The sequence below is a fragment of the Labeo rohita genome, chromosome 24 (genome assembly GCF_022985175.1).
Source record: "Labeo rohita strain BAU-BD-2019 chromosome 24, IGBB_LRoh.1.0, whole genome shotgun sequence".
Classification (NCBI taxonomy): Eukaryota; Metazoa; Chordata; class Actinopteri; order Cypriniformes; family Cyprinidae; genus Labeo; species Labeo rohita.
Window position 1 is genome coordinate 3,058,066 of NC_066892.1, and position 14,225 is coordinate 3,072,290.

Sequence of the window (14,225 nt, forward strand, 5' to 3'; positions counted from 1 at the left end):
ACATATACTGAAATAGAAGTTGTTCTAAATAGTAAAAATATTACATAATATTACTGCTTTATTTTGGATCAAATAAATGCAGGCTTGGTGAGCAGGAGAGAATTCTTTAAAAAATATTAAATATCTTACTGTTAAAAAAGCTTTGATACAGTTTCTTTCCCTACATATCATAAAACTTAAATGAGCACTGTTTTGTTTTCAAACGCAATTGAACATACATGATTAAATTATCTAATCTGTCATTTATCTGGGCTCGCCACTGCTGTGTGCCGTGATTACCCAATCAGCAATAAATGCTGTGTCAGCGCTGACAAAAACAACGTCATGCGGCCAGTCACATGACGCCCAGACTGTGACGTAACGCGAAATGCGGAAAACTGTCAGTCGGTAGAAAATCTGGATCGACTTTTCCTGCAGTTTAACGCTGCTTTCACTATTTTTGTATGATTTATAGATCAGAAAATATCTACGGCTCCTGCACAAGCGGTACATTCTGAAGATCTCCTCCTTTGTGGGTCACGTAAACAAAAATAAATTAGTCTGTTTTGTCGTTATATGGAAAGACCTGAGTGATTCATCTAGGGTCGAGATGGCTAAAGCAGCAGAACGAGGTAAATGACGCATTTCATTGGTTTCAGGATGTGAAATAAGCTCTCAGTTTGTAAACAGAGCCAGATGGGATTGATTTAATGTTAAACTTAATAGTTTCATTACTTAAAAACAATAAATATTATAATTCCTAAGAGACTCATAGCTCGTAAGTGTTGCTTTCTGTCTTGAAAAGATGTAACCTGATACATGATGACTAACTCTTCTCTCTTTCTCTCTCCGTGTCAATATATGTGTGTTTTTACAGCCTATTACCGGTTTGTGGTCCTGTTTTTTAACTGTATGCTGACTTTCGGCTCTTATTTCTGCTTTGACATTCCCAGTGTCCTGCAGGAGCAGTTTCAGGGGGTGAGAAGCAACCTATTGACCTCTGACCTCACTAGTTTAGACATTTTAAAAGTTGTCATATTAGGAAATGTTACAGCATTTACATATACAACAGAGCATTTATTGAAAATAATCTTTATATTGCCAGACTGTAAGTGAAATCTATTGTGTAAAGTAAGATCCTGAATGCGTAAACTGTTTTCTCCTACAGAATTTAACATGTCCAAACGCGACGGTGAGTAACAGCACAGGGAATGGCACAGGAGTGTGTGTGGAAGGTTTGGGAATGACGCCACAGGAGTACAACCTGCTTTACGCCATCTACGCCTGGACGTGAGACTCACGCACTCACACAACAAGAATTAAATTACTGTCTGTCACCTTCTAAAGCTTCAGCCTGTATCAGCCTTAAAATGAGCTTTATCTTGTTTTCCCAGGAATGCTGTGGTGGTCATCATGGCAGGATTCCTCATTGATAAGTTGGGAAACCGCTGTACGTTAAATCACATTTTTTTTAATAGGTTGTCAATTTGAATTTTTTTAATATTCTATATTGTTTCTTGAATATGTTTGATTTTCCCTCCTGTAGTTGGCGTTTTCCTGTTCTCTTTCCTGACTGTGTTGGGATCTGCTATCTTCGCACTGGGGTCTCATTTTAAGGGCACGACGTACCTGTTGCCCCTCATGCTGACTGGACGACTTTTGTTTGGCTCTGGAAACGGATCCCTGACCAGTATGACATCAGATATTCACCTGTAACACCACTGACACTGAGCAGGTTTAACTTTAGAACCCCAAATCATTAGATTCAGATTCAGGTTGGTTTTATTCAATAAGTGTGCACAGGAATTTGTTTTCGTTTTCCGGCGCTCTGGGTCCATACATGCATATATACACAAGAGAATAGAAATAAAATATAAATAGGGATCAAGGATCAAAGGATTAAGTATAAAAACTATAATAATCTTTGCAAACAATCCTACACCCTACACTGTCAGCAAGTTGTTAGAGTTTCCAAGCTGCACATTGCAAAAATAAATATGGGTGGTGTTACCGCAGATTTCATTTAAAAATGATTAAAGGCAGTAAAGTCAGTTTTTAATTATATTTTTATTATATTTAGATTCAGATTATCTTTATTTGCACAAACACACAAGGAATTTGTTGTGGTTTTAAGAAGCTCTGGGTACATGCATTCATATACACACAAGAGAACTGAAATAATCAAGGAGAAAAGTAACATATCAAGTAATAAATTATCTATAAATAATAGTGCAATAAAACTCACTAATGAACTCTAATGTCTGCATCACTAGTGGTGTCAAAATTAATTGCGAAAATAACTAGACTTTATCAAAAACTGTCCCTGTGGCCTTTTTACTTTCTTAATGCATACTTATGGTCTTATTGTACATGATTAATCTGTGCATGCTGTTCCAGAGAAAAACATCTCTATGATCTTTACTGAGAACTGAAACACTTCCTCTTCTGAAATGACTTTCCCTTTCCACTGCCATCTCTCAAGGTTCTTGGACTGGATAATGGTTTAGTCATTGTTTTAACAAGCGTTCATTCTGTCCGGCTCATTGAATATCAGTAATATGTCATATTACAGAAGTAAAACATTTTAACATCCATGTCCACTGGCTGGCTATTGATCTGCATTATGAACATTATATTTAAATGTGCTTTTAATTTCACAGATTCTTTACTTGCTTAATAAACAAGGGTTTTCATTGCCAACGACATTACAAACACACCCATAAACATAAATGTCTTTCTTCATTTCTCAGTTGTCCAAAACCGTATCACGGCATTCTGGTTTCGCGGGAAGGAGCTGGCTCTGGCATTTGGACTGACCTTGGCCTTCTCCCGCTTGGGCTCGGTTCTGAACTTCTTCCTCACGCAGAGGTTTGAGTCTGAGTATGGTATGCAGTGGACGTTGTGGGGAGGTAAGAAACACAACATGCACATGATTAGACTCTTGATCTGAGATTCTGGGAGTATTGCAGAACCTTATGCGTCTGTTTGATGTGCGAAGGCACGTTTCTGTGTGTTCTTGGCTTCCTGTCGGCTATTACGGTCAGTGTTCTGGATAAGATGGGCATGAAGCAGCTGGGATTGGATGGAGTGATGCAGGAGGAGTCACGCAAAGTGGTGAGACACAGATAAAGAAGCCATAAAGATACATTGCTGAAGTATAATAATGACAATAGTAATCAGTCTTTTTTAATAAAAATTACTTTTCAATGATAAAGCATTACCACTAGCATAGTCAACATCAACAAAGTTGTCCTAAAACCAAAACAGTACCCGACCACTCTGCAGTGGTCGCACCACATAATATTTGGTCGCACCACATGATATTTCACATTCAGTCAAAATTTGCAAGCACAGAATTGGCCACCTGAACACAAAAAAGCTCCCCACATATAAATACTTGTAAAAATAACTGAATATTTGTTTTTTTTGAGGTCATACCACATGATATTGAAATGTGGTAACTACATACCAGCTCATAAAAAGGTTATTTTTTTCCAAATTTGAAAGAGAGTTACAAACCTGCTTGATGCTTCCATGTGTTCTTGGCAAATTGCTATATGATGCAATGTCTTTGAATGCATTTCAACCACAAAATGGCAGTTTTTTGATGGTCGCACCACATGATATTTCATAAAATGGAAATCATCGGACAGTTTGTAGTTTGTGTATTATGATGGAAATGTAAATACAAATACTTTGCAATTTTATACAGGATTACAAAACACTTTGGAAATCATGCCAAATAATGCAGAAAATTAACCTGAATAAATTTAGGGTAATTTCAAAAATGTTTCCAAAACAGAAGTTATGGCCGGACGGTCGCACCACATGATGCATAACAAAATGCACCACAGAATGCATAATGCTATATTTTGTGTTTTGTGTGTGTAGAGAGTTCAGGATGTGAAGCATCTGTCTCTCAGATACTGGCTGCTGGTTCTTACCATCATGTTCTTTTATAATGGTATCTTCCCCTTCATCGCTGATGCCAGGTAAAGTCATGAGCCATATAGATGTGTCTAGATTAAAAATGATTCATACATGTTGTTCATGTGATGCTGTGTGTGTGTTTTCAGTAAGTTTATCCAGGATAAATACAGTGGATACAGCCAGAAGGAGGCAGCATACATCGCAGGCGCTGTGTATGACAGTTCACTAGTGCTGTCTGCTGTTGTCGGCATCCTCATTGTAAGTCACTGCTGTCACTATTAGATGAACAAACACTAGTGCATGTTACAAAACACACTAACCTCACAAAAACATATCTGTCAGATACTGCATTTACATGGTTACACACACACTGTATTGATCAAAACTGACTGTTCATCAAAAAATCCTGAAAAAATGCAACAGCATAATTTGATTTCTGAAGGATCATTTGACACTGAAGGCTGAAGTAATGATGCTGAAAATTCAGTTTTGATCACAGAAATAAAAAATATTTTAAAACAACTTGAAATTAAAAAACAGTTATTTTAAATTGTAATAATATTTCACAATATTATTGTTTTTACTGTATTTTTAATGAAATAAATGCAGCCTTGGTTAGCAAAAAAGACTATATTACCAACCCCAAACTTATTAAATATATCATTAAAAATTTAAAAAGCATGATATCATCACTATATGATGCTACTAAAGTACTTTGTCCTAAGATGTGTATTCAGTCATGTGTTTAATGTTAATTGTTTTTGTGTCTGTGCTGTAGGACTATGTGGGCCTGCGTGGTGTGTTTGCGGTGCTTTGTGCTGTATTGACACTGCCTGTGTTTGGTCTGCTGGCCTTCACATTCGTCCCTCCTCTCGTATCAACCATCTGGCTCGGCATCACTTACTCATTTGCTGCTGTGAGTATCAATTATGAACACACAGACACACAAACACACACACACATACACGGCAGACACTGTAGGTGCTGACTATACTATGTTATAGGAGTAGCCTATTTAAGCACATGCACAATTGTGTGGTCAGCAAATATTGTAAGTGAGCATGTGACTGGTTGAAATATTCAGAATTCATTGCTGAACATAATACTGACATCTTAAAACATGAGAAATTTTAGATTTGTATGCAGGATAAGGTTAATTGGGCCATATTTTGCATACGTTTCGTATAAGGTGCTTGGAGTACTTGAATTTGACTTTTTGAATTTTGACTTAGTTTTTGGCCTGGAAAACTCTTGAAAACAGGTCAAACAATTAAAAATACAGTGGATTAAACTACAAACTTGATCACAATGCACAGTGTTTCCATATAATGTAGCGTTTTCACTAGTTAGCAGTAAACCGGTTACCTCACCTGAATATGTTCATTGATTTGTGTTGGGTGTTTGGAGTAGAAATATTGATTCAAATCGAGACTTCAAATGATTCGCGAATCCTTTTATTCAAATTGAGACTTCAGTGCCGGTTCGCGAATCATTTGATTCAAATCGAGACTTCAGTGCGGGTTCGCGGATCATTTTATTCGCGAATCATTTGATTCAAATCAAGACTTCAGTGCGGGATCGCGAATCATTTGATTCAAATCGAGACTTCAGTGCGGGATCGCGGATCATTTTATTCGCGAATCATTTGATTCAAATCGAGACTTCAGTGCGGGATCGCGGATCATTTTATTCGCGAATCATTTGATTCAAATCGAGACTTCAGTACGGGTTCGCGGATCATTTTATCCGCGAATCATTTGATTCAAATTGAGACTTCAGTGCGGGTTCGCGAATCATTTGATTCAAATTGAGACGTCAGTACGGGTTCGCGAATCATTTGATTCAAATCGAGACTTAAGTACGGGTTGGCGAATCATTTTATCCAAATTATTATCCAGTAATTTATTATTAATTATTATCCAAACCCTTTTTTCTAAACATCTCTACCTAACCGCCGGTCGCGCACATCCGCCATGTTTGTAGTTTTTTCAACGCGTTTTATTCGTGTTGTAGTTCTGGACCAATCCTTAGCCATTAGAGTGTGCACGGATCCACACTTCAAAAATCGACCTGAAATAGTAGACCATCCTGGGACTTTGGGCATACTCTTTTTTTTTTTTTTTTTTTGCATACTATGCTTTGGGACACACTTGTAATCTCACATACTTTTTAGGATGGATAGTATGAACATTGGGACGCAGGGCGAGAGGTCAGTACGGGTTCGCGAATCATTTGATTCAGATCGGGACTTCAGAGCGGGTTTTCGAATCATTTCACGAACTAAATGATTCGCGATCTCGCGCTCCGAGTCCGTATCTGAAATTATTTTTCTTGAATCATTATTCAGATCGGAACTTCGGGCTCGCCTTTTTCAGATTTTTATTAAACAGTAGAAAACACCAAACCATTAAGCCAGTACAGTTATAAAACTAAACAAATAAAGAAAGTATACAAAAATATAAATCCCTTAAGAAATTATAATGTAGGTTTACTATAGTAAAAGTGTAGTAACCATGTTTCCCTTTCGAGGAACTCGAACTGCGTCCTCTAGGGGGCGCTAGGGGGGGAACGCCGTCAGCGTGACCCGTGTCTGAAGTATATATACAAAACAACAACAAAGTTGGCCGGCGACAGCCTATGACGTCACTGCCGGCGCGACTCGTCGCTGCCGGCGCGTCACTACCGGTGCGACCACAGTATAAAAGGACACCGGTAGAGCAGGACGGCCTCTTCTTCGTCTTCATTGACTCTTTGTCTGGAGTGTGTAGCAAAACGGTAAGAGACCCCTTTTCTTTGGAAAAATATGGCTAGCACTAGTAAGGCGTTTAGAAAGTGCGTGGATCCGTGTCCTCGTTATTTGACACCCGATGACACGCACGATCTTTGCGTCTTTTGTTTGGGCGAGGAGCATGCACGCGACGTCCTCGAGGGGGCAGTCTGCGTGCACTGTGAGCTTTTTCCCATGAGAAAGCTCCGTTCTCGTCTGTCTCTCTTCTCGAGGGAAGAGGGACAGCCACCTGTTCCCCGTGGCTCAGGACCCTCCGCTGCTGAGGCACGGAGAAAAATGAGCTCATGGGGATCCCAGGTGGACCTCGCTGACGAGCTAAAAAAGGGACTTTCCCTTTCTTCACGCGTCAGTCGCGGGCGAGGACGAACTGCTGGCTGACGATGATGTTGTTTCTCTTACATCATCCGATCCAGCAGCTAGTGCTCTGTTGGGTCCTTCCCAAGAAGAGCAGGAGATGTTGGAAGATGAGGAAGCTGAGGCTGAACCCTTTCTAATCTCCTGCCCTGCATACGAGGAGCTGTTGGAGGTTATGGATCGCGCCACGGTAAGGCTTGACTTGCCGTGGAAGCGAGCCAGAGAGGTGGCGCCTCGGGGTCGTCTCGATGAGCGCTATCTTTCTGATCATAACCTCCCGGCCCAGGTGAGTCTTCCATTCCTTCCCGATCTGCATACGGAGATCGAGAAGGTATGGAAGAGGCCGTTTTCCTCACGCATCCATAATTTTCCGCACTCTAATTATGCGAATATTGAGGGGATGCGTGAGCACGGCTATCAGAGGATGCCACCTGTAGAAGAGACGCTGGCCAGCTATCTCTCTGTAGGTAAGGCATCTTCCCTGAAGACTCCCTCCCTGCCATCCATTCCCCTTCAAGTAACATCTCGTTTGAATGGCAGGGCGTATGCAGCAGCAGGTCAGGCTGTGGGTGCGTTGCACACTATGGCGGTGCTTCAAGCCTACCAGGCTGACTTGCTGAAAGATCTGGATAAGGGTCAGGGTCTTTCCCCGGACGAGGTTGCTGAGCTGCGCCGCACCACGGATCTCGCTCTCCGTGCCACCAAGCAGGCCGCCACTGCCATGGGCAGGTCTATGGGGGCCATGGTGGTTACGGAGAGACATCTGTGGGTGAACTTGGCTGACCTCGGGAAGAAAGAGAGGGGCTTTCTTCTCGACGCACCAGTCTCGCCTTCCGAACTTTTTGGTACCTCCGTTGAGACGGTGGTTGAGAAGTTCAGGGAGGCGAGGGCGCGCTCAGCGGCCTTCAAAACCTTCATTCCACGAAGGTCCAGATCTGAGCCCGAACAGTATGGGGGTCCTGGCCCGTCTCGTTCTGAGGGACGAAGACAGGCCCAGAAGACTAGTGTGGCCACTCGCGCCCCTCCCCCACCTGCGGGTGGTTCCGGGAGGAAGCGTGGGTCTAGAGGAGGTAGACAGGACCTGAGGGAAGTGATCCAGACGAGACAGCGTGCTCGCCGGGGTCAGAGTAGAAGATAGCTTCTGCTTATCTTCCTTTGGGGGCTCCTGTCTCCCTCCTCTTAATTCCCCCTTCATATTAGTCTCTCCACCTGACTGAGGTTTGGTGGTACTTTTCCTGCGCACCCCTGCCGGACCTATGATGTTTTAGGTTGGCTTTTTTGTTAAAAAGCAACTTTTACTGATGGTCTGGCTCGGCCTTTCGGCCTCCTCTCAGGAACCATGGATGGGTGAGTTCGATCCATTTTTCATGTCTAACTATGAATCATATTTCTAGCTCAGTGGTCGCTCCCCTTTTTAGGGTTTCTAATAAGCGATCTCTTTGAGGTAACCAGGTGAGTGCTGTCTTCCCTACGAAAAATGAAAGCAGGGTAGACAGCCCATTTTTTATGATTTGCTGTACTCCCCTATAACCTGGTCTCTTCTTAATCTCTCCCGACAGGTCATAGTAATGGTCTAGATGGTTTCTCAGAAGGATTTTCTGAGTCTTCTGGAGTTATGCGCAGGAACCATGGTGGGGTGAGTACGACTCATGTTTAATGTGTCTACCATGCTGTATACAATTGGGTCCTGTTTTTGTGCCTTCCTTGGTAGGTCCTCTTCGAGCACCCCCCTCTGATCTTCAATCATGGTTATGGGCTGCTTGCCTGGGTCTGCCTCCCGTTTTCGAATAGGAAGCTTTCAGGTTCCCTTTACAGCACTGAGAAAAACTAGGACTTCGGTCCTACGTCTGGGTAAGCTCTTCAGAATCTCTTTTCACAGGGAGCTCCTGGACATTTTGGATAGACACATTGACCACCGGGTTAAGACCCTCTGTCTTCATCCTGCCCTGAGGGGCTTCGGTTGCGGGGTTTCCGCCCTTCACACAGACCTCCTACCTATGCCATCTGGTGATCTAGCGGTCGCCCCTCCGAGGAGTGGGCTTGGTCACGCTATTTCACTGTTTCTCAAGTCAGAGCTGTTTCTGTGGAAACCCTCTGAGTGCTCCGAGGAGCCTTCAGCTAAGCATTCTTGGCCCTTGGTCCCAAGGCTCTGCGGGTCTTGGTAGAGCAGGGCCCGTGCTTTCCATCGAGGAGGTAAGCATAGGTCTGTGTGGGGTGAGAAGGGCTTATGCCCCTTGAGAGGTTACCCACAGAACAGCCTGAGGGCTGGGGATGTGACTGCTTTCTGTGCAGTCTTGTAGAGGTGGCTCCCCGTCATTTCTGATCCCCGTATCTCTTCCTGGGAGTGTGCGACGATGCTCCCCTTTCTGCGGAAAGAGTTTTTGCTAGAGTTCGTCTTCCTTGGAGAGATCAGGTGTCCCTCCCATGTCTCGGGAGTGGAACCCGGTCTCGATACACTACCTTTCCTTGGTACGTATATCAGCTTCAGGGCAGTATTATTAGACAGTTAGCTGCGGCTACTGCATAGGGTGCTCCCCTCCCATCGAGGGTTTACCTGAGCACTGCCCCATTGGGCAACTGAGGTTCACCCTTACTGCCTTCCCCAGGCCAAAGGGAACTTTCGCGGGTCAGATCTCATCCAAGGCTTCTGTACAGGGCACGGTGATGCTCCCCTTTCTACGGAAAGGGTCTCTGAGCTCGTCCCCCTGGGGGATCAGTGGCTCCTCCTGTCCATGGGAGTAGAAGCCTGTCGCGATACACTGCCTTGTCCTGTGTGGCTAAGTGTATCGGCTCTTGGCAGTTTTAGTGGATAGATAGCCGCGGCCTCTATCTGCTTGGCATCTTTGTGCTCCCCTCTCCTTGAGGGTTTTGCTTTGAGCTTTGCCTAATTGGGCGGCTAGATGCGCCCCTACTGCCTTCCCCTTAGAGCCTTGTTAAGCCGGCAGTGCTCCCCTCACCCTGAGGGTCTTCTTATTCCACCGTTTCTCAACGGTACGTCTAAAAATAGGCCCACATGTTTGTGGGCGCTTTCTCAAATCCATGTATATGGTAAGTGCACACGTTAACCTTTGGGCACTTTTCTAAAATCCACGCTGTGGTATGGAAGGCACCGGTGTTCTGCGTCCATTCTAAAATCCTTTATGGTAGGGATTCACGCGCTATTGCCCGTACCCTTTCTCGAGGTGGTCTAAAACCCGGTCGTCTCGGGTCCATCTCCAGAGCTTCTGCCAGGCTAAAAGAACGGTTTTTACGCGCCCTAGTTCCGGTGCGCATTTTATGCTCGCTCAACCGGGTTGAGCAGGGAGTTACCACTTGCGTTCTGTGTACGACTTCTGAGGGAGTCGTGCAGGGCTGCAGTAGCCCCTGTGTGACAGGCCAACCTGGGTATCCTAGGCTTCTGGCCGTATCCCCTTAAAGGAATACTTTGTTTCCAAGCTTGGGCTCTACCCCGGGCCGATATCTGCCCTACAGGTAAGTTGGGTATGCAGCCTAAGCTCTGGCCGTAGGGGATATGTCACTGACAGCCATCACTTTATCCTAGGGGCGACTCCCTTAAGGCCTAGGGAGTTGGTACTTAGTGCCTGTCTCTCCGGAAGTCAGGCACTCCCCTCAGCATGGCAGCGTGGGTATAACCGTTCCCCCTAGCCCCCTAGAGGACGCAGTTCGAGTTCCTCGAAAGGGAACGTCTCAGGTTACGTATGTAACCTTGGTTCCCTGAGAAGGGAACGAGACACTGCGTCCTCTAGGCTCGGGGCCATGCTTCGGGATGTGAGCTTCAGACGAAGAAGCGGCCGTCCTGCTCTACCGGTGTCCTTTTATACTGTGGTCGCACCGGTAGTGACGCGCCGGCAGCGACGAGTCGCGCCGGCAGTGACGTCATAGGCTGTCGCCGGCCAACTTTGTTGTTGTTTTGTATATATACTTCAGACACGGGTCACGCTGACGGCGTTCCCCCCCCCTAGCGCCCCCTAGAGGACGCAGTGTCTCGTTCCCTTCTCAGGGAACCAAGGTTACATACGTAACCTGAGACGTTTTTGAATAAACACAGTTTTATTACAAATACCATGGTTTAACTGTGGTTAGTGTAGTGTTAGTGTTAGTTGACATCATTGTAGAGCTGTCAACGATTAATCGCGATTAATCGCATACAAAATAAAAGTTTAACTTTGCCTAATATATGTGTGTGTACTGTGTGTAATTATTATGTATATATATAAATATACACAAATTAATGTGTATATATATGAGAAATATGTTATTAATATACAAAATGATTTTATTTATATGTAATATAAAATTATAAAAATTATAATAAATATATATGCTTGAAAATATTTCTTAAATATATACATGAATGTGTTTGTATTTATATATACATAATAATTATACACAGTACACACACATATATTAGGCAGACTCAAACTTTTATTTTGTATGCGATTAATCGTTGACAGCCCTACATCATTGCATACTTTGCTTTTTTGCTGTTTGTTAGTATATTTATCTATTTATTTATCTTTTTTTAGAATTTGAAAGATAAGACATTGTTTGATAAGTGAGATCTTAGTTAGAAAATATCGTCAAAGTCCTAAATTCTCATTTTACAGTATCTGTACGAATCCTGATGTTTAATTCCTGCTATGGGACTGACATGTTTTTCATTGGTTTTCTATTATTTTGTGTGTTGTAGGCGAGCATGTGGCCCTCCATCCCGCTGGTGGTTCCTCAAGCCACACTGGGCACAGCGATGGGACTTGCCACATCCATACAGATGATCGGCATCGGCATTTCTAACCTGGTGGTCGGACAGATTCTGGGAACCAAATCCAGGTGACATTAATGGCCAGGATTCATGTTCATCACACACTGAAATTCAATACACATTCTTGCGCTTTGCATCAGACTCACAAAAAACTCCATGTATATGAGTTTAGAATGAGTCTTGTGTGTATGTGTTGCACAGTGATGTAAAGATCCCGCTGTGGAGATGGCAATATATGATGATCTTCATGCTGGCCAATACCATCAGCTGCATAGTCACCTCTACCATCCTCAACATCGTTGACTACAGACAGGTAACACACACACACACACACACACACAACCGCCCACTATCGCCACATCTCTCTGAATCACCCATCATAACCTCAGGTAACCATAGCAACAGTGTGATCGAACGAGAACCGTGAAGAGTTTGAGCGAGGAGCAGCCGAACGAGTTCACATTGTACAATGTTTAAGAATGCGTGATTGTACGCGACCTTGATCGCCGTAATTACAGGATTTTCTCCAAGCCTGTTAAGCTGGATTCACCTCTATTATTGTCTACATCATAAGTTAGAATAATAGAGAAAGTACTATCAGTGGATTCAAACTTATGCGTGATTCAAGCGCCGCATGAACTATGAGTTTTGAGTCAACAGTACTTTGGAATAGCAGAGGTTATTTTTGGCTTTGAAAACACATCAGTCCATTTCAATAGAGGTGGATTGGATTGTTCTGTTGTGACAGTATCGTTCATGACCTAATGCAATGAAAATGAACTCAAAATTAACCCTGTTTACTTTTGTAATACTGTATACATTCCTTACCTTATCATGCACAGTTCATCTGTGCATGTGAAACTAAAAGAAAAATATTCATTATCTTAATCAGCAGATAAAATGTAGAATGTCCTATGCAAAATTATCTTTATGAATAGTTTCGTGATGACCTGAAGATATAGAGGTTATGAATAATTGTTTAAATGCAATGTATGTATGTGTTTATAGGGAAGCACTCTGAATAAGACGACTAAGAGGTCAGCGGCTCAAAGCGCTCCTGCTCAGACTGAGAGAGAACCGCTGATGAATGAAGAGGACAACGAAGAGATAAATAATGCTCCCTCCATCAACAGGACATAGAGGAATTGCTCACATTTTGTCTCTCGTGTCACTGGACGTAAAGGGAAACACTTGCTCTCAGAAACGTGTCATATGATGTTCAGTATTAACACTAACATAAAGACTTCAGGTACCCCCATCATGTCGGATTTTCTCAGGCCAGTCCTAAAACTCTATTCTTCACTAACAAGTTTAATGTAATACTTTCAAAAATGTGAAAGATCAGCAATCGTTTTTTATGGATAATGGAAGCTGGAATGGAAATGTTGACACTCATCTGTTTTATAACATCAAACATACATCAGCTTTGTCCTTTTTTTTTTTTCTTATAAGCCACTGTTTGACAAATATCCTACTAATTTGAGGAAATCAGAGGTTTTGTTTGTAAACTTGCTATGTTATGTCTTTTTAAAAACAGTGAAATTGGTCAGATTTGTGAATTGTTAACATGGCCTTTGAACTTGTATTAATGGCTGCGTACAAAATGATTAAATAATATGCATTTTGCAAATTTTAAGTTTTTTTTTAATAAAAAATAAAGTTTTGTGCTACAGAGAGATTATGAATACTATATGTGTGTGTGCAAAAAATTAAAAATATTTATTTTAATATAGTGTAATGAAATTCTAACAAAATATTTTATTAAAAATAATTTTTAAATATTTACATTTAAATATAATGTGTAATAATACTGTTGAAATAGAATTTAAAATACATATATATATATATATATATATATATATATATAGTAATGAAATTCTAACTAAATATGTTATTTTAAATAATTTTACAATATTTAGATTTAAAATATTAAACAATATAAGATGCAATAATATTATTTAAATATCTAAAAATTGTTATATATGTTATGATAAAATTATGAAAATTTTTAATAACTATATCATTAAATTTAGTATTCAGATATTTGTATATATACATTTTTTGTATAAAAAATTAAGATATTAGTATAATTTTAAAATAAAATGAAATAGAATTTAAAATATTGTAATTTTTTGACCTAAAAAGTATATTAATAAAAAATATTACTATAGTATAATGAAATTACAAAGTAAATATTTTATTATTTAATTTAAAAATGTTTACATTTAAAATATATAAAGATATAATATGCAATAATATGATTATGATAATATAATCATATAATAAAATTATATTGTATAATTTACTATGATACAATTATGATAAGTATCAATAAATATGCAATATTAAAGTAAATATATAATATTAAAATAATTTAATATTTTTTTAAATCTCTCTCTCTCTCTGCATATA

General features: G+C 41.1%; 1 protein-coding gene across 1 annotated transcript; it reads left to right on the plus strand.

The window, feature by feature from the left end:
- The first annotated feature begins 366 nt into the window (after positions 1-366).
- Positions 367-13,487, plus strand: mfsd1l (major facilitator superfamily domain containing 1-like). The gene is made up of 13 exons (XM_051097664.1): positions 367-611; positions 857-957; positions 1,148-1,269; positions 1,374-1,429; positions 1,526-1,669; positions 2,730-2,888; positions 2,978-3,093; positions 3,871-3,971; positions 4,056-4,167; positions 4,688-4,825; positions 11,742-11,881; positions 12,015-12,126; positions 12,822-13,487. The coding sequence occupies exons 1-13, from the start codon at positions 590-592 to the stop codon at positions 12,951-12,953; spliced, it is 1,455 nt and encodes a 484-aa protein (XP_050953621.1). The 5' UTR covers positions 367-589; the 3' UTR covers positions 12,954-13,487.
- The last annotated feature ends 738 nt before the right edge of the window (positions 13,488-14,225 follow it).